Here is a 24,863-nt window from a genome sequence, read left to right on the forward strand (position 1 = left end):
TTGTGACAGTTCAAGACAGTATCCTTGTCTCCCCTCCTAAATTCCTTGCCTAGGCCTAGCTCCTAATCCTTGGCATTCCAGTGAGGTTATCTTCTCTGTCTCCTCCTCTTTGCTTGAGTACCAACAGAGGGAATATTGTAAATCCAGGAGAGACAGTCTCCTTTTTCTCAGTTCCTGTGCTCGGTACAACAGTGGCCTATGGCTGCCCAGAGGAGAAATCGCAGGAAAGGCCTGCTCAGCCCCATAGCTCTAGGATGGAACATACTTAGTACAGATGTAATCCTTGAAGAGATTAGCCACCAAACTCAAACAGCTTTCTATTGGGTGTATGTGAACTGAGATTTTCAGAATCTCATGCTTGTCCAAATTTGGGCAAATTATCGTGGAGACAGCAAAAGGCTCTGACACCATGGTGGCACCCCCTTCTTGAAAAATGTCAAGACCGTGCCCCAAAGCATGGAGGCACTAGAGTTTCTTAATAAAATGTTGTAATAATTTTTTAACATGAGTAAATTGACATAATTTCTTTTCACTTCGTTCTGAAAAATGTTTGAACTAGTTTTGCTGAAGTTAATAAATATATCAGTCAGCCTGAAGTAGACATCTGGCATGGGAAATGTCTGCCCAAACAATTAAAGTTTGGCAAAGTTATAAGGAATTGAAACAAGGGGAGGTGGGAAGTAATGGGAGGTGTCGGGGAACCCTACCATTGGTGTCTCTACCTGCACTGCCTATAATACATTGTAAATGAAGCTCTGAAGGTGGCAGCCAGGCAGAAAACCATTTCACAGCAAGCTCTACAGCAGTTAAGGGCAGGGAATTTTGGGCCAAGCTCAGGAAAACCTCCATTAGAAAGTGTTTATGTTGCAAAATGGAAATGGAGATTCATTCAGTCTAAAGGAATTGATTAGCTATCTTTTCCAGTACCAACTTACTATTGTTTAATGTTATTGTGGTAGCTCCCAAAGGCCCTAGTCATTGTGTTAGGTACCTTACAAAGAATGAAGACACAGTCACCTCACTGATGTGAGTTTGGTTCCCCTTCTGTTTCTATCTGTAAAAAGACAATGTCCTAAATGTCAGCTTCTGCAGTTGCACTTGACATGCTCCAAATCCAGTTATTTGGAAATGATTTCCCTAACCATCCTATTAATTTAATCACAGGGTCTTAAGGGGAGATCATAGATTCTTTTTGTGCAAATTTTGCAGCAGCTTTGGACATTCTCTAGTTTATTGCAGTTTGGTTTTTTATATCATCTTCCTCTACCTTCCTGAAATGGTTGTAGAATTAAGTTAAAAGCAGCTGCAGCTTCTGTAACAAATTAAATTACTCTCTGTAGTAAGGAGATGTAATTAAGGGAAAAATTGCTCCCATGATATTTTAGAAACCTGCCTTACCGCAGAAAGCATGAAACCTCTATTTAATACTGACTAAGTGGTGTAGCATGAGCGTAAAATTTAAATGTTTCTATCTTTATGTAGTTTGTTTTTTTTAATACTGATTTGATCTTCATCCATCGGAGAATGTATTTCTCCTGTTAAAATTGGTGATCTACATTGAACTGAATGAGCCCATGTTTTAATCTTTTATATTATGGTTTAAAACGAGATAAAATAAAGACAAAGGATAATGTGATTGTTATATTCCCTTCTGCTCCCTAGCATAGGTAATGAGCATGACATAAATCATACTAAGAGTACACTTACCATGGTTCAGTTTGCCTTGAAAATATAGTAAAGAGCAATATGATTCAAGACTGGGATGATCATATTTGTCATGGAAAATATATGATTTCAGTCAAGAGAATGGATTTTTGCAAAGAAAAATGTCAGAATAAATGAATGATTCTGTACTTCTGCAATAAAAGTAAAATAAAAAGCAAAAACTCAGTTTCTTATTGGAAGATGTTAGGATGCAGGATTTTGGCAATTCTACAAGTTCCCCCTTCCCAGCGTTTGTAAGCTGCATCTTTTTAAAATAATCTTGTCTCTCTGCACCACACTCCTCATCTGCATCCTGGCATCCATGTTGCTGTCCTCCAAATTCCATCTGCCGTCCACCAAATTCCTCCCCATCAGCCTTCCTTTCTGACTTAAACTCCTGGCTCTCTCTTTTCCTCTCCTCATAGTCTCCCTCACTGATCCTTGGTGACTTCATTTCCATGTTGGTGACCCATCTGACCTCTTTGCCACATATTTCCTTACCCTCTCCCCTTCATTAGACCTACAGCCTGGGTTCAACGCTGATGAAAAGGACCACTGTTCACTTGATTTGGTCTTCACTGAGCACTGCGCTGTCTCTTTGATCCCCTCTCTGACTAATGCCTGTTCTCTTTCAGCATCACCCCTCCGCACCCCCACTTGCGACCTGCCAATCGGTCTTTCCATGACTTCCAGTCCATAAGCATTGATGACTTCTTGTCTGCTCTCAGCCCTCTCTTCCCTGCCCTCTTTTCCCTTTCTTCCTTTGATGTTGTTGTGAATTCTTTCCCTGGTTCAGTGTCCTCCAGCCTTGATACTGTTGCCCCTCTATCCCGTCGCAAGGTCACCCTGCCAACCCCCAGCCCTGGCTTACTCCCAGTATCCACTCCCTCTGCTCCTCTAGAGCATCTCTGGTGGAAATCATATGAGCAGGATGGTGTCCTCAACTGTAGATTTGTTTTATCAAAATAGGTTTTGTGTTTTATGTTTAAAACTAATTTATTAAACAAAGGAAATAATTCTAGGTAATGAATTTAACTGATTTTCTGGTCACCATTTCCTTCAGGATTTTAGAATTAGCAGATCTCATCCTCTCACACATTGTTTTTATTCACAGATTGGAAGAGGAAAACAAGCTTTTCTGCTTTTTCAGCTCCCAATCTGTTTCTCAACTTCTTGAGAACTAGTCATTGAACTGAAGTAGTTGAATAAACTCAAAAGAAGAAAATATTCTCTTTGCACCTGCAGAAGAGGAAACTGCTGTCAAAATTTGTTTTAGCACTTCAACAAACTTTGGTTTCTGTCATCTTCCTAACTAAACAACTCTACTTTTCCAGCTTCATTGAATCCCACACCCTCAAGCTCAGCTGCCTTTTCACCACCTTTGACTCATTCAAATGATTTGATTGGGGATTGGTCCTGCTTTGAGCAGGGGGTTGGACTAGATGACCTCCTGAGGTCCCTTCCAACCCTGATATTCTATGATTCTATGATTCCTCAAATCTTGTCGACTTCTCCCAAGAACAAAATATGAGGGAACCTTTCCTTTTCCCCTCCTATAACTCTCTCCTCCTTCGCCCCTGTCAGAGCTCTTCTTTGCATGTATTGCTTTTGGACATATGTAGGGTGGCCACATGGAGCTTGGTACATACCTTTGCTGTTCATTACACCTTGGTGCAAGACTTTGTGATGGATGCCTCATTCGGTGTGGCTGTCCTTCATTCAGTGGTTCTGTCATCTTTCTCACACCCTCCTTCTAATTAGATACTGCTTGTTAATCACCCTCAGTGGAATACAATAGGGACCACCACTCGAAGAAGAAGAGGAGATTATTTACCTGTTATTGGAGGTTCTTCGAGGTGTGTGCTTCCTATCTGTATTCCAGTCCCACCGTCCTTGCCCTCTGCTGTAGATCTGTTTGATTTGCAGTGAAGAAGGAACTGAGCCTCTGGGCAGTCCACCCCACCCATTATCACCTCAGACGAAACCATGAGGCTGAGCAAGGGTTCATGCATGGATCAGTGGACGCTACTACTTTCAAATTCTCTGGCTCCGGACACATGGCACATGGGTATAACCCTCAGTGAAATATAGATAAGGACCACACATCTTGAAGGATTTCCAGTTACAGGTACGTAACTTCCTCATTTCTCATCTGCTCTCTTCTTGTAACCCCTCCACTTGCCCCAGTGGACCCCATCCCAGCCCATATCTTTATCTCCATAGTGCCTGCTCTCATCCCCTCCCTTACTTTTCTCTTAAGTCTATGTCTACACTACAGAGTTATGTTGACTTATGTTACGTTGACGTTCGTAAACCGCTGTAATTATATTGCTTGTGCATGTTCACATAATGTTCCTTGTGACAGTGGAGTGCGTCCACAGTTGGTGCTCTAACCGACAGAGACAGCAGCTCAGAACCTGTACTCCTTCCTCACCTTCCTTGACTTTTCAGCCACCTTTGACACAGTTGACCACATTCTTCTTCTTGTAATCTAGTCTTCCCTTAACTTCCATGACTTTGTCCTCTCCTGGTTCTCCTCCAACCTCTCTAATTGCTCATTTAGAATGTTCTTCAGAAGATCCTCCTCATTCCCTCCACTCCAGATTTCGGTGGGGGTTCTATAGGGCTCTGTCCTTGGTGCCTTTCTGTTCTCCCTCTGCACTTTATCTCTTGGTAATCTCATCAGCAAACGCAAATTCAGCTACCATTTCTATGCTGATGGCTCACAGATCTACCTCTCTCCTACAGTCTTGTCTCCTTCTGTCCAAACTAAAATCTCAGTCGCTCTCTCTGACATCTCCTAACAGATGTCTAGCCATCAACTCAAGCTCCACATGGCTAAAACACAGCTCTTAATCACCAACGGAAAGTCCTTCTTATATCCCTTAACCCATTTGGTTAGTAGATAGTTGTGCCTTAAATGTAGTGACTCAGGTCATCCATTCTGATTTAAAATCACACGTAAGGGAGCTTAGATGGAGGAAGGAGGATTCTGTCATAGAGATCACCCCATGTCATCCTATTGAGTGAACGAGGCTTACACCCTGTGGAAAAGACTCTGCGGTTCCACTCCCACATCTGGCCAATCCCTGTAACTCCACATTTTCATCCTGCCCTCCCACCTAGGCTAGTTGTGACAGTGGGGTTCCATTGAAGCCAAGCTACCAAGGACTCCCCCTGGATGCAGTTGCTCCCAGGATTCTGGGATTTTGAGCTGGGGGAAGCTCTGTGGACAAGATAATACAGCTCAAGCTTTTATTATCTTTTCTGATTATTCTTCACTGAATCAAGGTGGGGAGACTATATGCATCCTCAGCTTCCGCCAACCCGGTCTCCACCATCTTCCCCAGCACAAACTGTGGACCATGTTGCAAGGCCTCCTTGAGTTCAAGGCCGAGGCAGATGAACATGTCAGTAAATACCTTTTAGGATTCTCCCGTATTCTCCCTATGTTCAAGGATTTTGGTGCTTTCTGTCATCACAGCTTTCCCACTAGATTTTAATTCCATCAGATATATGTTTTTAAACATAGCTCTATTACTGCATTCTTTGAATCCATTTCATACCCTTCTGAACTCAGGGAGCTATGGTACTAAAATTTCCTGTTGTTTTCTGTCCTCCCCTATCCATAAGAAACAGGACTCTACCTCTGACTTCCCCACTGAAGAAGTAATTTCTCTTATAACTGGATTCTTTACTTTCTGGATCATACTGCTATCCTCTTTGTAAGGAAGGAACTTTCCAAAACACCATGTGTGGCTTTATCTGTTACCCAGCAGATATCCATATATGAGTCCCTGTGAGTACAATGCTTTGTGGTTTTATTTTTCTTGAGAGTTGGTCCAGAAACCAATCATTCTGGTATCATCCATTCCTAGAACTCTGTAGCAGATACCCAATATAGTTATTCATACTCTTATCAACGAATAATAGTCAACTAGTCAGAAAAACAGTTAGCTAGATTCGGGGTGAATTGGTTTAAACCAAAGTGATTTTAATCACAGAATTATGTCAGCAAAGCAGGAAAGCACACACTATATCTATACACATTTTTTTAAGCACTTATGTAACTTAACATACATTTATTCAGTCGTAATTGTTATATTTTTATTGCATTTAAAAATGGTGAGTGATGCATCTTTTATTTACTAGATGATTACTTTTTAATTATGATTTTTATCAAGCTGCATTGGGATGGGGATTGGAATTCAATTCAATGCACAAAAACAGCATTTTAAAATTGTTTTTATTAGTTAAATAAAAGTATCTTAAAGGTGCTTGATCCATAAGGGGGAAAAAGTAAATTTATCAAAATAGGTTTTGTGTTTTATGTTTAAAACTAATTTATTAAACAAAGGAAATAATTCTAGGTAATGAATTTAACTGATTTTCTGGTCACCATTTCCTTCAGGATTTTAGAATTAGCAGATCTCATCCTCTCACACATTGTTTTTATTCACAGATTGGAAGAGGAAAACAAGCTTTTCTGCTTTTTCAGCTCCCAATCTGTTTCTCAACTTCTTGAGAACTAGTCATTGAACTGAAGCAGTTGAATAAACTCAAAAGAAGAAAATATTCTCTTTGCACCTGCAGAAGAGGAAACTGCTGTCAAAATTTGTTTTAGCACTTCAACAAACTTTGGTTTCAGATGCTTAGCCAGTGATTTCCACTAGTTCAGTAGTTTGACTTTCTTTAATACTTCAACAAACATGTACTATTTGAATTTTTTTAACTTATGAATAGATCAAAGTAAGTTTAGGCCTTAATATTGGTGTTATAATTTCAAATAGGTTTATTTTTAAAAGGAAAAATGTATTAAAGATATCCAAATATTTTTATTTTTTATTTTAAATCATTGATTTTTATGCAGTGTGGTGGATACCACTTGCTATACTAAGCACCATTTGGTTATAAATTATGAGACCAAATTCTGTTCTTGGATGTGCTTACAGGGGGGCTTCTGCTGAAGCTAATAGCGCATGCATATGTATCTGAAGGTAGAATTTGGCTTGTATGATAAATGTCCCATTCACAGTCTGCATAGCAGAACTATGTTTTTATGAATAGTTGAGATGCAAGAACTGTAAATACTCCTTTACATTATTACATCATTAGAGTTAGTTAATATAAGCAATGAAAGAAACAAAAGAATATAATTCCAGATCAGAAATCAAATCTTTTATTTAACTTTGTTGTGCCCCAGTCACCATACTATCCATATATATTATGGTTGTAAACTTTACTGCACACAGAAGACACCATAAACAGTCCCTTTCGGTACCAGCCCAACCAAAACAAATAAATAGTCCAGTGATGGATAACTAACCAATAAACATTAGATCAGAATATTTCATACTCTGTGTTTTAAAAATCAATAAACTTGGGCTCTTGAATACTGTCAGTGGGAGGGAGTTCATCAGGTAGGGGCTTCCTGCAAAAACATCCTATCTCCAGACAAAAGAAGCACCACATCTAGGTACGGTCAGCAGAAATGTGTCTAGTGATTTCTGCCATCACAGTGGTCCATTAGGAGAGTGGCAGTCTAAAAGTATATCTTTATAAATGAATATAAAATATATTTGGTTTTATATATTTCATTCATATTATCACTACTCAGTTATGCATGTCATCCAGTGCTACTTCCCGAAACATGCTTAAGGTTTACTTAAATACAGCAACATTTCCATGCATTTTTCCTGTGGTATGTATTCACAAATCTTTCTCAGTTCCAGTCTAACGTAAATGTGTGACTACTCCCTGTTCATACTGTGTTTGGGGCACATTTTAAATCAGTTGCCATTTTCATGGCTTTATATTCAGGGAAAGGAGGGGTTGAGGTATTTAATACATTTAAATGCGTTCATGTGCAACAGAGGGAATATTTTTTCATCATCTCAATACATATTTATTAGTTGGCCAGTCCTATGCAACTGGTAGCCCAGCATGAAAAGTGATGAATGGATTTGAGGAATCCTCCTTATTTTTTGAATTAGAATCTATTTATTATCACTTTTGCTGACATCTAAATGCATCACCATAATACGGAGGTTTAACATACAGGAACTTCTTTCTGCAAAATAATTCTGAAAATAGTAAGAGATGTATCAATAAAGCTTTTCTGTAGTTTGACATTTGCAGGGCTTGTTGTGCTTTTCATTATGTTCTTGGGGTGTTTTATGTGGATAATCTGTTTACAGGACTATTGAGCAAACAGTTGTCAGCCCATTTAGTTATCTTCCTCTCCAATGTGATTTGCTATTAGGAAACATGATATTTCACCTTTGGATTAGATTATCCCGAATGACCTCCATTCCATTTACAGCAGGCAAGAGCCAATATGAATGATTTTGGAGGCTACAAAAAGAGGACTCCCAGGAGGATTTCTTAGTGGATAAACACTGACATTTGATGGAATCCAAGAAATCACTACTGTAATTATTAACTCTCTCTTCCCTTCTACATATTCCCTCATCCACAACTTTCCTTCCCACCACATGTCTATTTTTTCGTACAGTGCAAAACAATCCCAGGGATTAGCCCCCGGGAGTTAGCAGACACCAGTTCCTCACATAAACTGCTGATGCAGAATGCACTGATACGTAGTCATCTGCAGGGCCAGTGAATTAATGACATATCCATTTGTCATCCTGATAATTAGTTAGGCTTTCCAGACTCACTAACTCAGAGGTCTAGCTTCTTGTTTCCTCTTTGGATCATTCATTCCATCTGATTCAGACTTTTGGTACGAAGTCTGACATGACACTGAAATAGTTGAGTTTACTCATACTTGAAAATGGGAACATATTGCCACATGCTCAGAAATCTTCACATACTTGTCTGTTTAAAAATCTAATACAAATTTTTTGTCCTTATTCTTCACGATCCTCAAAACTTTCAATCATACCTCTCTCATCTCTGCTTATGGCTCTTTAATTTGAGTAATAGATTCTTCTCCCACATTGTATCTAACATAGCCTTTGTGTGCCTATTGCCCCAACTCTTCAGATCAACCTCTTTCTTCTTCTTATGACATCTAATCATTTATCATAAAACAATGAAATCCTATTTTCCTAATCAGTTTCCTGTTTCATTCCTCAAAACATTTTTCACTGCAGCCCTTCTTATTCCACTCTCTATTAAATGAACAAATGCTTCTTGTAATCTTGTTTTTGTGTATTTGTGTGTATATTCAATAATTTATTGCAAAGTGTGATTTTGTTAAAAAGAAAAAAGACACCATTCAAAAATAAATGTGACAGCATTGAAGAGAAGAGTTCTTGTCTTCCATTGGACTCTCTGAATGTAACTTTAAATTTAACATATTCCTAGTGAGCAGGGAAAAGTAAAACTTTTATAAAATTATGGAGAGGGTTGTTGGCTTGAATAGAAATGTTTTGCAACTCTCTTGTTACTCAGCCTAAAATTTATGTCTAAGGGTATGTCTACACTATGAAATCAGGTTGATTTATAGAAGTCGATTTTTCAGAAGCGGTTTTATACAGTTGATTGCGTGCGTCCCCACTAAGCGCAGTAAGTTGGTGGAGTGCGTCCACAGTACCGTGGCTAGCGTCGACTTTCATAGCGGTGAACTGTGGGTAGCTATCCCACAGTTCCTGCAGTCTCCGCTGCCCATTGGAATTCTGGGTTGAGCTCCCAATGCCTGATGGGGAAAAAACATTGTCGTGGGTGGTTTTCAGAGCACTAAGCCGGCGAGTACATAAACCGCAAGGGGTACTTTTCAATAGTGCTGCAAGCTCTGGTGGGTCACAAGGGACGTTTCACCAACATCAACGTGGGATAGCCGGGAAAGGTACATGACACTCGCATCTTCAGGAACTCTGGTCTGTTTCAGAAGCTTCAGGAAGGGACTTTATTCCCAGACCAGAAAATAACCGTTGTGGATGTTGAAATGCCTATAGTTATCCTTGGGGACCCAGCCTACCCCTTAATGCCATGGCTCATGAAGCCGTACACAGGCAGCCTGGACAGTAGTCAGGAGCTGTTCAGCTACAGGCTGAGCAAGTGCAGAATGGTGGTAGAATGTGCATTTGGACGTTTAAAGGCACGCTGGCGCAGTTTACTGACTCGCTTAGACCTCAGCGAAACCAATATTCCCACTGTTATTACTGCTTGCTGTGCGCTCCACAATATCTGTGAGAGTAAGGGGGAGATGTTTATGGCAGGGTGGGAGGTTGAGGCAAATCGCCTGGCTGCTGGTTACGCGCAGCCAGACACCAGGGCGGTTAGAAGAGCACAGGAGGGCGTGGTACGCATCAGAGAAGCTTTGAAAACCAGTTTCATGACTGGCCAGGCTACGATGTGAAAGTTCTCTTTGTTTCTCCTTGATGAAACCCCCCGCCCCTTGGTTCACTCTACTTCCCTGTAAGCTAACCACCCTCCCCTCCTCCCTTTGATCATTGCTTGCAGAGGCAATAAAGTCATTGTTGCTTCACATTCATGCATTCTTTATTCATTCATCACACAAATAGGGGGATGACTACCAAGGTAGCCCAGGAGGGGTGGTGGAGGAGGGAAGGAAAATGCCACATAGCACTTTAAAGTTTACAACTTTAAAATTTATTGAATGCCAGCCTTCTGTTTTTTGGGCAATCCTCTGTGGCGGAGTGGCTGGTTGGCCGGTGGCCCCCCCACCGCGTTCTTGGGCGTCTGGGTGTGGAGGCTATGGAACTTGGGGAGGAGGGCGGTTGGTTACACAGGGGCTGTAGTGGCAGTCTGTGCTCCAGCTGCCTTTCCTGCAGCTCAACCATACACTGGAGCATACTGGTTTGGTCCTCCAGCAGCCTCAGCATTGAATCCTGCCTTCTCTCATCACGCTGCTGCCACATTTGAGCTTCAGCCCTGTCTTCAGCCTGCCACTTACTCTCTTCAGCCCGCCACCTCTCCTCCCGGTCATTTTGTGCTTTCCTGCACTCTGACATTATTTGCCGCCACGCATTCATCTGTGCTCTGTCAGTGTGGGAGGACAGCATGAGCTCAGAGAACATTTCATCATGAGTGCGTTCTTTTTTCTTTCTAATCTTCACTAGCCTCTGGGAAGGAGAAGATCCTGTGATCATTGAAACACATGCAGCTGGTGGAGAAAAAAAAAGGGACAGCGGTATTTAAAAAGACACATTTTATAAAACAGTGGCTACACTCTTTCAGGGTAAACCTTGCTGTTAACATTACATACATAGCACATGTGCTTTCGTTACAAGGTCGCATTTTGCCTGCCCCCACCGCATGGCTACCCCCTAAACCCTCCCCCCTCCCCGTGGTTAACAGCGGGGAACATTTCTGTTCAGCCACAGTTAAACAGCCCAGCAGGAATGGGCTCCTCTGAGTGTCCCCTGAAGAAAAGCACCCTATTTCAACCAGGTGATCATGAATGATATCTCACTGTCCTGAGGATAACACAGAGAGATAAAGAACGGACGTTGTTTGAACGCCAGCAAACATACACTGCAATGCTTTGTTGTACAATGATTCCCGAGTACGTGTTACTGGCCTGGAGTGGTAAAGTGTCGTACCACAAAGGACGCAATAAGGCTGCCCTCCCCAGAAACCTTTTGCAAAGGCTTTGGGAGTACATCCAGGAGAGCCGCGATTGCCAGGGCAAAGTAAACCTTTCACATGCTTGCTTTTAAACCATGTATAGTATTTTAAAAGGTACACTCACTGGAGGTCCCTTCTCCGCCTGCCGGGTCCAGGAGGCAGCCTTGGGTGGGTTCGGGGGGTACTGGCTCCAGGTCCAGGGTGAGAAACAGTTCCTGGCTGTCGGGAAAAGCGGTTTCTCCGCTTGCTTGCTGTGAGCTATCTACAACCTCCTCCTCATCATCATCATCTTCGTCCCCAGAACCTGCTTCCATGTTGCCTTCATCTCCATTGAAGGAGTCAAACAAGGCGGCTGAGGTAGTGGTGGCTGAACCCCCTAAAATGGCATGCAGCTCATCATAGAAGCGGCATGTTTGGGGCTCTGACCCGGAGCGGCCATTCGCCTCTCTGGTTTTCTGGTAGGCTTGCCTCAGCTCCTTAAGTTTCACGCGGCACTGCTTCGGGTCCCTGTTATGGCCTCTGTCCTTCATGCCCTGGGAGATTTTGACAAAGGTTTTGGCATTTCGAAAACTGTAACGGAGTTCTGATAGCACAGATTCCTCTCCCCACACAGCAATCAGATCCAGTACCTCCTGTTCAGTCCATGCTGGAGCTCTTTTGCGATTCTGGGACTCCATTATGGTCACCTCTGCTGATGAGCTCTGCATGGTCACCTGCAGCTTGCCACGCTGGCCAAACAGGAAATGAGATTCAAAAGTTCGCAGTTCTTTTCCTGTCTACCTGGCCAGTGCATCTGAGTTGAGAGTGCTGTCCAGAGCGGTCACAATGGAGCACTCTGGGATAGCTCCCGGAGGCCAATACCGTCGAATTGTGTCCACAGTACCCCAAATTCGACCCGGCAAGGCCGATTTAAGCGCTAATCCACTTGTCAGGGGTGGAGTAAGGAAATCGATTTTAAGAGCCCTTTAAGTCGAAATAAAGGGCTTCATCGTGTGGACGGGTGCAGGTTTACATCGATTTAATGCTGCTAAATTCAACCTAAAGGCCTAGTGTAGACCAGGGCTGAGATAGCAGTAAAAGAAAGTGCATCCCTTGTGCTCACCCTTGGGACTCAATATGCTTATATATTATTAGGTTATTAAATCAATGGAGACAATTTTTCATTTATTCCAAGGCCTCTGTTTACGTTTCAAATTTAAACAGTTTTGGTTGCAGTCTACTGATTATTGTAATATATCTCTACAATATTCTGCCTCATCTGGTTAATTTTCAGTTTAAAAGAAAAAAGGTTAAAACTCTTTACAATAAAGAGCAGCTAAAGAATCCTATTTTGAACCCTGTTTTGCATGTTACAGATTAGAGTTGCTCTTGGACAGAAGAATTTATGATAAAATGGAGCAAGTTAAAAATCTTCAGCCCTGTTTCATAGTTATTAGAGTAAGTTCATTGGGAGATGGGCAATTTTTAATAATCTCCTGGATTTTTGTGTGCAAGTTGATCTAGTTCTGAAGAGAAAAGTGTCTCCATAGCTTACTGAGTTTATAGAATATTGGTAAGGACTGTTTGCTTTTGAGTAATGAATCAATCTGATACATAGGACTTAACTCAGAGATCAACATACGTTGTATTTTTATAGGGCTGTGAAAGAGGGAGGAGATGAAGGGAAGAGATGTTCTTAGATGTAATAGCTCCATTACTGGAATGCACCGAATCATCTGTACTTATACCTACAGCCGAGGACAGGCGTATGAATTGCTTATCTGGTTATATTTTATATTTCCATTTCTATTTAATTTGGTTAACCTTGCTTTTTTTCCTAAATGGACTGGAAGTCCTGCACCAGCGTATTAGGACAAATCATATCACTTTCAGTAGTTTTTATTTAGAATGCACATGTAAATATTATGCCATACAGAAGAGTTAGGTAGTATCACCATTTTCAACCTCACACTGTGTATGCAATATACCTGTTTGTGCCATATCATGTGTAGCTTGTGCTCAATTTAAGAATTATATATTTTTAAAAATAAGGCAACATCCCTGCAGATCCTTGAAAAAGTATCCCCCCGATAACATGTGGTTTATTATGGCATTTATATAGTATGGTTTTGGTCTTGTTTAATTTATTTCTATATATGAACATATAAAAAGATCTAATAGAACATTATTGTAATGGAGCGCTGTCAATTTGTTTGAACACCAAACGTTATTATATGTTAAAGAGAATGTAAATACTTGAAGAATGATTTCTTAATTAAAGGTGTGCTTCAGTTGAGGATCCAGTATGTAATCTATTTTAAAAATTATATAAAGAGTGTATGTGTACACATGTAACTTTGTGGTAATTATATCCATGAGAAAGATATCTGTATTTCAGCAACTATGTAATAAACTGTTTGTATTCTGCGTCTTTTGAGCTTCTCACATGCCCTCTAATCACTCTGCTTCTGGAGTAGTGAAGCCATCCCCTGCCTGTTATTCAAGGCAGATTGTCATATCACAGCCAACTCCTTAAAGATTGCGAGTAAGAGTGTCTAGTAAGAAGTGTTAAATTTGACTCAATGAGTAAATGAACCTTTTTGATGTTTGAGGCTAAAATGGATTTTAATTTTTTGCTTGTTCTCAGGGCAGTGACATGGGAGCAGAGTTATGATTGTTTGGCTGAACTTAACTGAGTATTTCCATACTTTCCAGTGTTTGGAAACTTTTTACTTAAGTGTAACTTTAATTTTGGATCTCTGGCCTTTGAGAGTTCTTTTTAAAAACAAACATTTTTGTAATGTGTCGTCCAAGTAGGTTTGTGGTACTTTAACTACCAGATTTTTGATTGGGAATGTTATAAAATCTTTACAGGTGTGCACAGCTGGAACTCCTGCTTTTAGAACAACTTGGAAATATAGCATCATGTTTTGGAGGAATACTGACTCTAAGCATTGAGGTGTTCAGATAAAATATCTAACAATGCCTGAATTTCACCTCTCAAACAATTGCAAATCCATTTAAATCCAGAGGAAACAAATTATCTAATAAAATTCTTATGGGCAGTCACTTGCAGAAGGCAAAATCCACTCTTGACTCTCTACTGATGCAACAGGGAATTGAAGATCCCCACAATAACAAAATTCTCAGCTCTGACACCTGCTTTCTTAGAATCTGTCAGCAAGTGCTGTAAATACTGATCCTTATGAAAAGGCTCATGAGAAGACATCTGTGAACATAAATGTTTCCATCTTTTTAATCACTATGGAAGCAATTAAACATCTGTTCACATGGGCTTTGTGAACATGTTCTTCTACTCAGGTGTTTGCATAAGAAACCAAATAAATGCCATTTACCTTTGTTCAGTGCTCACAGGGGATTTGAACTTTTGGAGTATCTCCAGCAAACTGGCTTTTATCATCAATTTTCAACATTTGTGCGACTGCATATACTACCCTAGAAATATACTAAGAAAAGCAAAAAGTGCCTGTGTAGACCATGCACAGAAATGTGTTGGTGCAACTTCAGACAGAACATTAAAACCACAGAGGTTTAGCCGAACTTTAAAAACTTAGAAATGGACTTGAGGAGATAAATGGGAAATAAGAGTAATTAGAGGGCTGTTCCAGTTAAATATTCTTATGAATAGTGACTTTACAAATATTGTGTTCAGTGTTAGAGAAAATAGAACTTAACACCAGTGACAAAGAAAGAGCTTTCTGCCCGCAACAGTCCCAGCAATTCCACACATTTATGCCTCATAGCCAAGATCTATTGAGAAAGCGTGGACAGAGGTTATAAAAGATGGCCTACTACTTTTTCTTCCTCCACAGAACCTGCTTCATCCAGGCAGACTGTTCCTCAAAGCATTCATTTTGACTTTTGGTTGAGAGCAGCCTGTCACTTCCCTGGATACCATTGTTCTCTTCCCCTATTTTTGCCAACCACTTATTGCATTTCCTAAGTGCTTGGTCTTGCATCACCACAGATCAGTGGGTCTTAAGTAAGGTAGAACTGGGTTACACCCTCCAGGTTACTTCTGTTCCTCTTCCGATCCCCTACCCCATCCCTCTTTAAGGACCACTCTCATGAGAGTGTGATACTTCAGGAGTTCCAGTCTCTCCTCCTTGTGGGGGCCATAGAGGAAGTTCCCATGCCTTTCCGAGGGAAAGGATTCTATTCCAAATATTACCTAATGCCAAAGGCAAAGGGATCTCAGGCATCTTTTAGATCTAAAGCAACTGAACAAGTTTCTGAAGAAAACAAAATTTCAGATGGTTATTCTTGCTTCTGTTATCCCTTCCTTAGAGACTGGGGACCGGTACTCTGCTCAGGACTTAAAGGATGCTTGCTTTCAATTGGCAATTCATTGCAGCCACAGAAAATTCCTCAGGTTCATGGTCAACAATTCACACTACCAATTTGCAGTTCTCCCCTTTGACCTTGCAGTAGCCCCTTTCATGTTTACAAAATGCATGGCAGGAGTGGTTGCTTTTCTGTGCAGGTTGGGAATCCACATGTTCTCTAACCTGGATGACTGGGTATTGAGGGACCAATCCAGATGTCAAATGCTCTCCAACATAGATACTATCCAGTCAGCCTTTCACACATTAGGGCTCCTAATTAACACAGAAAAATCTATTCTGACGTCAGTTCAGAGAATAGAGTTGGGACAGTGCTAGACTCCACACAGGCCAGGGCATTCCTGCCGCAAATGAGGTTCAGTGAACTGCAGATCATTGCTCTAGTTCTAAAGGCACATCCTCTCACTATGGTTTGAAAGTGCCTCAGACTTCTAGTGCATATGGCGGCATGCACCTACGTGGTCCAGCACACTAAACTGCACTTCAGAGGGCTGCAGGGTTGGCTAACCTCAGTATACTCTCCAGCTGACCATCACATGGATGGGGTAGTTCAGGTAACAGCTCAAGTCTTGTCCTCCCTGGGCTGGTGGAGAGACCCATTGAGTGTTTGCACATGAGTTCCCTTTGCGCCTCCTCAGCAGATACTCACCTTGGTCATGGATGCATCTGATATAGGTTGAGGAGCTCACTTAGGTCCCCATCAGACTCAGGGGCTTTGGTCGTCCCAGGACCTTGGTGTCCATATAACAAAGAACTTCAGGCCATTTATTTGGCTTGTATGTCATTCCTCCTGCATGTGAGGGGGCAGAGTTTGTTAGTACTCACAGGCAACACAACAGCCATGTTTTATGTAAACGGACAGGGAGGACTCCAGTTGACGAAGTTATGCATACAGCCCATCTTGCTTTGGAACTTTTGCATAGCCAGATCCATCAACGTGAAAGCAGCCTACCTTCCAGAGGTTCAAAACACCCTGGCTGATCACCTGAGCAGATTGTCTGCAGGCCACCATGAATGATCCCGTCATCCGGATGTGTCCATCACCATTTTCCAATTGTGGAGTATTCCCGAGGGGACCTGTTCTCAGTGAAAGAAAACAAGAAATGTTTTTTTTTGTGTTCCCTGGCGGGTCACAGCCCAGGGTCAGTGCCAGATACTTTCCTCCTGAATTTTCCAAAAGGCCTGCTGTATGCTTTCCCTCAAGTTCTGTTTCTGCCCAAGGTCTTGTACAAGATCAAACAAGATGGGGATTACATCATACTAATAGCACCAGCATGGGCCTTGCAAACATTGGCTTTCATTGCTTAGCAGGAAAAACTGCAGAGAATGCATTGCTCAAGTGGGCCATACACTCCTCTTTCACTTTGCTTCTTGTGCCAATTCAAGTTTCTGGTCTTAATCTTTAAAGCCTTAATTGGGTTGAAGCCCAGCTACATTCAAAATCACCTCCTCCATTCATGAAATACTTAGAGAATCGCTCCCTTGGTAGAATGTAACTGACAATGCCCAGTGTAAAGTTCTCAAAAGTTAGGAGTAAACTATTGTTCATCAAAGGAGTTTGACTGTAGTAGTTTATGGGACCAAATCAGACTGAGCTCAAGTGTGACAGTTTTCACAGAAAGATGAAGGACTCATCTCTTTGCAAAAGCTTTGTTACAATAACCAAAGGCAAGAAATTACAACAGCAGCAGCAATATAAAACAAAAACACAGTAACTAAAGCTGCTAAACCTGGGAGAGATGAAGAGCAGAGCCCATTATCAAATATGCTAGGAATATCTCTGAGAAATTTTTATTGTAAATGGTACTTGGATATTATGGTGATAGATGCTCTAGAATTACAATCTAGATAGATACAAGCTGCAAAGTCCCAAGTGAAGAAGCAGCCATGCATTGATGAGGTCTCATAAAAGTCTCTCCTCTTATGGAAAGAGACACAGATGTAATCCATTTAAATGAAGATTTTCAGTGGAATTCACGGATATACCCAAATGTATGCATTTCCTTCTGTAATTACAAATGCACTCCAGAGAATTATTCATGTCAAAGAAGCTATAAACTCAGATGGTTCTCTTAATAGCTCTTGTAGGTCACCTTCTTTAATGGCTCCGGATAGACAGCTTTCAAGCTTTCACTCTCAATGGGGGAAATTAGGTTGTTTTCAGAAAGCTCAGCTGCTGCTGAGGGAGATTTCTTAGAGATTGAATCTGGTAGATAAAATTGTGGATCCTGCTTCTGGGAACCCAATCCTTTCTGACACCCTGTAAGCATTCTGAAGTATTGTCTATGCCTTAATTTGGTAGTACCAGTTTTAAAAAAAATTAACTAGTCATTTTATCGTGGCTGCATAATAATCTATGTCCTTTACAGAAGGAGAATCCTGAGTTGCTGGTAGATGAACCAATATTGGACACATCCATTTTGGGGATCTATAAACAAAAAAGCTTCACAGTTGGTGGTAGAGGGGGTTTTGTTTGAAAGCTCCAGTAAAGTGGATGGTTTGAGAACTTATCTTTTATTACATGAAGCTTTTTGATATGCATCAAGAATTCTGATACAGGAGTTTCAGAAGCTTAGTAAAAGCCCAGAGGGCAGTAAATCCCATTTTGAACTGGCCCAGCTAACTACCTCCAAAACCATCAATAGTTTTGTGAGTGATGCAACTTAGAGTATAATTAAAATAGGTGTTTTAACGTTAAGCAGCTGGCATAGTGAGAAGTTACCTGCTTTATATGACCTGATAAAAAAGACTTTTGTCCTGGTGTAGATCTTAGATACAACAGCCCAATGGATTCAATAGACGGTGGAGAAGATTGCACTTTAAAATTTGCATCAAAACTCTAAAGGAACTGTTTTGTGTTCACTCTCCTTGCCCGAAGTCAAACAAATGGGAAATGATTTGGTGTGTGCTAGTTACCTAGTGGAAATCAAGGTCATTACTCTAAGAAGATGGGTCCCTGTCCATTCCAGTCACCATGTTTATTTCATTGTCTTCATGAAAAGAGAAATATTTCACTTGGTAAAAGTAAATATGTTCCTGACCTCATTTAGGCTATGTCTACACTACATCTTATGTTGACATAACTTACGTTGCTTAGGGGGGTGAATAAGTCACCCCCAAGCAACATAAGTTACACTAACAAATTTATTTGAGCATAAGCTTTCGTGAGCTACAGCTCGCTTCATCGGATGCATGCAATCAACGCATCATCCGATGAAGTGAGCTGTAGCTCATGAAAGCTTATGCTCAAATAAATTTGTTAGTCTCTAAGGTGCCACAAGTACTCCTTTTCTTTTTGCGAATACAGACTAACATGGCTGCTACTCTGAAATAAGTTACAGTGACATAAGCGCCAGTGTGGACAGCGCTATGTCAGCAAGAGAGCTTGTCCCGCAGACGTAGCTTTTGCCACTCGTGGGGGTTTGAGTAGTTAAACCAACGGGAGAGCTCTCTCCTGTCAGCTTAGAGCAGCTACATTAGAGAGCTTACGGCAGTGCAGCTGTGCTCTTAGATTCTAACCAGAGTAGTGCATTGGATTTCACCTTCTGGGTTCCTGCGCTGTTGGGATTTACAGGTTGCATCTTTGCTCATACTGAGGACACTGATGTGTTGGCATTTTAGGGCTATGATGTATAGCAACATCCTGCAAAAAAATGCTACCATTCAGCCTATTTACATTCTTGTGGAAATTTACCTAAATTATAGCAGTCTTAGAAACAGCTGTAAGATAAGAAGATCTCTTGGATGACTGATTCAGGACTGATTAGGACTGCTGGGCTAAAAACCCATCTTTTTAAAATGGGAGCTGAGATTCTCTTGAAATCTTACAGAAAGACCCTACCTAAATTTACACTATAGCATGGAATTTCTGCAGCATGAAATTCTGTGGCCCTCCTACTCAGGGTAAAATCTAAGCCCAATGACATACCAGCTCCCAGAGAGTTCTAGCTGGGTGTTAGATGAAGAAGAGTATGCATAACATGCAACCACTGGCATATCTGTTATAAAGACTTGATAGAAGGGGCTAAATCCTGATACCTCCTTTATATGGTAGCAAGGGACATATAAGACTCAAACATAAATAAGCTGTACTCTGGACTTCAGCAATCCTGAGGACCCACTGGCCTGATAGTGGGGATCCATATCAACTATGTGGAGTTGCTTGGAGGAAACCTCGTGTATGATCATAATTCATGACAGTTTGCACTTACATAGTGCCTTTGATCCAAGGATATGCAGGAACTGATCCCACAGTTCTTGTGCAGACAGAACACCTTTTGAAGTTAATGGGATTCAATAGGTCAATGCTGGGACTACAGGATTTGGACCCACAAAGATTAGCTATACTCCACCACTTTTGTGAGAGGTTGTTAAAGATTACTATTCCCATTTGACAGAAAAGATAAACCAAAGCACAGAGAAGTGAAGTGATTTGCCCAAGGTGATGCAGGGAATCAGTGGAAGAGTCAGGCTTATAGAACCCCCCGTAATCACTGGACCACGCTTCCTTTCCCGCAGGGAGGGATAGCTCAGTGGTTTGAGCTTTGGCCTGCTAAACCCAGGGTTGTGAGTTCAATCCTTGAGGGGGCCATTTAGGGATATAGGGCAAAAATTGGGGATTGGTCCTGCTTTGAGCAGGGGGTTGGACTAGATGACCTCCTGAAGTCCCTTCCAACCCTGATATTCTATGATGATTCTAGGGGTTTTATACTTGTACCTTTGGTTAAACAGTTAAAGATTCATCATAAAAAACTATAAGATGGTTTACACTATAAAGCTAATTAAGCTGAAATTTAAACTAAATTCTCTAGCAGACCTAATCACAAAATTACTTCCAAGTGTCATTTAAAGGCTGTTTGTGAGAGTGCAAAAAAACCCAGTCTATTTACAGTACACTCAAAGACCCTGTCTACACTTAAAAATTTTTGCAAAAGCTTTCCCACCTTTACTAACCCTGGTTCAGCTCCACTATTGCTTAGATGGGCCACTGGCTACTGTTGGCATTTTTTTTAAAAAACGCTGATATGGAATCCTACTTGAGAGCAGATCTAATCAATGTGATGTTAAAAACAATGACAGCAGTTGCTGGCCTGTCGATATGAGGGTTCCCAATGTTGCTCACGTTGGTGGACATGAACGAATGATAGCCACGTTGGGTAATTTGAAAAAAAAAAAACTTTTCCTGATTACAGTCATAATTTTATATTGTGGTGGTCTCCAAATGCGTATGAATAGAAACTTTTCATCATATTATTTTTGAAAAATCTAAAAACTTGCATGGGTCCCCAGGCAAGTAGTGTTCACCCTCACTCCCTCTCAGATCAAGTGAGAACTGGTGTAGGTTATACAAGTCTCTTGCATTAATTTTTAGAGGAAACAAAAAGAAGAAATTACTTTTGAAAATCTTAAGTTCAGGAAAAAGGCAAAGACAGAAATAACATTTAGCAGTTCAGGCAGGGTTTTTTTTGTGTCTATGTGAGGTGAGTTGAGTGGCTAAAATGAGTAGGATGTCTATTTCTGACAATGTAATATAATACTTATTTTATTTTGTACCATAAACATGAAGATTAAAATATTACAAAATAAATATTTAATTACACTGCTCCTATAATGTTTTATTGGGAGCAAGAGACTTCAGGAAGTCATTACTATTCTATAGGTATCTGTTCTGTGGCTCTAAAAGTTCAGTTTGATCTGTGAGAATGTGCTATCTTCTCAGCAGTGAGAAAGAAAGGCAGGTATTCACCAGCTAGAAGATGGAGAGAGAGATGCTGCCAGTTACAGTGCCAAGGATGGCCACTTTAGGGCAACGGTTCCTTGGTTCTGCCAAGTTTAAAGGACCAGCACCAGAAAGGCACACTGGAAAAAGTTCCTATAAAAGTGTAGCCCTGTTCTGTGGAGAGTTAGTAGGGACCAGGAAGCTGCCAAAGAAGGTGCTTCTGGGGAAAGAGGTTGCTTTGGTATTGTGCTGACTGGCATTCTACAACATCGGATGCAGCAAATGCATTTCTTTCTTCAGCTATATTTTGCCTTTTGTTAGCCCAATGAGATGCTCAGTACATGCTATTTATTTCTCAGCCCACAGCTTTGAGACTTTTATATGGGTTCTCCCTCTCTTGGAATTTCTCAAATCATTGACCTCTTGATCTGAAAAGTAATTGCGATGATAAAAATAATTTTAACAAATGCCTAATTGTCCCTAGCTGTTCTCTGATGTAAGATAGCTGAGACCTAGCAGTATCTTGAGATTTTTCAAAGATACTTGTACGCTTCTGTTCCTTTCATAGTTTAAACTTCAGACTTCCTGAGATTTAGAACCAAGACTCAGTGGTGAAAGATATTAGTAAACCCATCATGTGTCTTTCCTAAGAGGCCTCTCTTTGAGGATTTGACACTCTTTAAAACAAAAACTAACCTAGGTAGAGGATAGCTTTTCCCTGGAGCTAACCCAGGTGTGGATATGCGGCACACCATCTTGTCATGTCCATTTGAGCCCCCATTGAATCTCTTGCAGTAATATTGTACCAGCAATATGGGAAACCGAAAGCAGACAGAAGATCTAAATGACATTTGCCTTTGCTCCATTCTCTGTGCTGTAGTAGGTTTTACATGTTGTTGTGTGTTATCAGGTGGTTTATCTTCTTTGGTACTGAAAAATCTTTGATTTTTGTGTCTACTTCTCTGATAGCCACGAGCTGTTGCGGGTTTTCGAGGAACAGTACGCTATGCATCAGTCAATGCTCACAGAAACAGAGTGAGTATCTGTGCTTACATCCCACCTGTCTGAGTTTTCTAGTAATTAAAAACACTGTCAATTGTGTATATAGTATAAATCTTGCTTCATTTTCTGTGTCCCTCTGTCATTATTATATAGAAAGATGTTAGACTGTGGGGAATATTTAGGAAAGAATAGGTCACTTTTACGTTACTGTAGATAACTGAATGTCTTATCTTCATAATGGTGTTCTGGTTGCAGAAATCATAATAGTTTTAATTATTACCATCACTGTTTAGTAATACCACAGAAGAGTAGAACAGGGAAGATGAAATTATAAGGTGATAACATATTATATTTACAGTATATTCCACTTATCATCATGATCTCAGCGTATTAGAGAATTTTGGACAAACTACTATTGCCAGTGTGATGATATTTCACTTCACAGTAAAATGATGTACATCCCTGTAATCATATTTTAACATGCTTCCTCTTCTATTTTTTTCTGTGCTTTTTATTCTTCCATCTGAAGAGATGAAAAAGGAGAGAGTGTTTTCCTACTTGCAGTATTATAGGGGTCTGTTTTGCAATTTTTCTTCTAATCAGTTTTATTGGGAATATACAATAGTTGAAGTCTCTAGAACAGGGGTGGGCAAACTTTTTGGCCCGAGGGCCACATCTGGATATGGAAATTGTATGGCGGGCCATGAATGCTTATGAAATTGGGGTTGGGGTGCAGGAGGGGATGAGGGCTGTGGCTGGGGGTGTGGGCTCCAGGGTAGGTCCAGAAATGAAGAGTTCAGGGTGCAGGAAGGGGCTCCGGGATGGGGCAGGGGCAGGGGTGGGGTGAGGACTCTGGGGTGGGGCTGGGGATGAGGGTTTGGGGTGTAGGAGGGGGATGAGGGCTGGGGCAGGGAGTGAGGCGTGGGGGGTGTCTCAGGGGTGCAGGCTCCAGGTGGCGCTTACCTCAAGTGGTTCCCGGAAGCAGTGGCATGTCTCCCCTCCAACTCCTATGCGGAAGTGTGGCCAGGCGGCTCTGCTGCGCGCTGCCACATCCACAGGCACCGCCCCTGCAGCTCCCATTGGCTGCAGTTCCCGGCCAATGAGATCTGCAGGGACAGCTCTTGGGGTGGGGGCAGCGTGCAGAGCAGAGGCCCCTGACTGCCCCTATGCATAGGAGCCAGAAGGGGGACATGCTGCTGCTTCTGGAAGCCACGTGGAGTGGCTCCCGACTCTGCTCCCCAGCTGGAGCGTGGAGTGGGGCAAGCCCCAGACCCAACTCCTCAGCAGGAGCTCAAGGTTCTAATTAAAATGGCTGGCGGGTCGGATGCAGCCCGCGGGCCAAAGTTTGCCCACCCCTGCTCTAGAGCAATACAGGATCCAGCAAAGCCCACTAGCTCTGATTGCATAGTAGTAAGGTAAAGTACAGCAGTTCTGAGGAGTAATAAAATTCCATCCCTCTTCTTTTTCACAGGAAATGGGAAGGCATGATGACCTCTGGTCCCTGTTCTACATGTTGGTGGAGTTTGTGGTCGGACAGCTGCCTTGGAGAAAAATAAAAGACAAGGTAAAATCTAGAAATAAGGATCTTAGATGGGCATTGCACATAAACACCTTCATGAAAAATCTTCTCAAGAATCATTGGTTCATAAAATTCTAATGTTACATTTTGCAGCAGTTTCTAGTTATTTCCCCCCCTCACATCACAGTGCAAATGTCATGGCATAAAGTGTTGTGGAGTGTTACAAATAGTCTTAGTTTGCAAGGGAATTTAGACAGAATTTACAGTTTTTACAGATTCATTATAGAGGGCAAATATAAATGTACATACATTAATTCATGGCCCTATTTTGAAACCAGTGCTTTTTGCCTTCACAAACCTTCTGTACAAAATTTCATAGTTTGACATTTCATCTTGGAAATAGACATTCAGTATTTGCTGTTAGACAAAGTTAGCCCAGTAGATCTGTGGTCATGCTGTTAGGCAGATGTCTTATGGGAGGTAAGGAAAGAAAAAGAAACCTCTGATGGCTTTTGTCCACTACTTGTGTCTCTCTATTTTGAATGTATAGCATAATCAAAAGCACTTTCTGATTAACTTAGCTATGTTGGTAGATGAAGATGGGCCATACAAAGGACTGCTCTTATTCTTCTGACTTTGGAAACCACAGACTATCTGATATTGGACTGAATAAAAATACTAAAAAAAGTCTACTCTGAGGAGTAATTGTGTATCAGAAGTGAACTGAAGTAGATGACGTAACAGAACTTTTTAATCCCTATCTATGATTCTAGTAGAGTTGTAATGCTCAATTATAATCAGTGGTGTCAAACAGCAAGAAAACACAGAGAGAGAGAGAGAGAGAATTAGACTAGCATTTAAGTATTGAGTTGGAGGTTTTAAAGGACGTTTTACATTGGTGCTAAGGACAGTGGCAGGATCTCTGGTCCTGCTATAACCTAAAGGATTAATCTCCTTTTCATACACCCTTCAACTCTGACCAAAAATATTGCACTTAATGCCTGTGATGTATGGTGTGAAT

General features: G+C 41.2%; 1 protein-coding gene across 10 annotated transcripts in view; it reads left to right on the top strand.

The window, feature by feature from the left end:
• The window catches only part of TTBK2 (tau tubulin kinase 2), a 220,226-nt gene that overhangs the window by 124,256 nt on the left and 71,107 nt on the right, over positions 1 to 24,863 (top strand). For all 10 annotated transcript variants that reach the window (XM_037900386.2, XM_043547834.1, XM_043547833.1 and 7 more), the window contains 2 exons: positions 22,291 to 22,356; positions 23,795 to 23,887. In XM_037900386.2, coding sequence (XP_037756314.1) covers positions 22,291 to 22,356; positions 23,795 to 23,887 — 159 coding nt within the window. The remainder of the gene's footprint in view (positions 1 to 22,290; positions 22,357 to 23,794; positions 23,888 to 24,863) is intronic.

This window comes from Chelonia mydas, chromosome 6 (genome assembly GCF_015237465.2).
Source record: "Chelonia mydas isolate rCheMyd1 chromosome 6, rCheMyd1.pri.v2, whole genome shotgun sequence".
Lineage (NCBI taxonomy): Eukaryota > Metazoa > Chordata > Testudines > Cheloniidae > Chelonia > Chelonia mydas.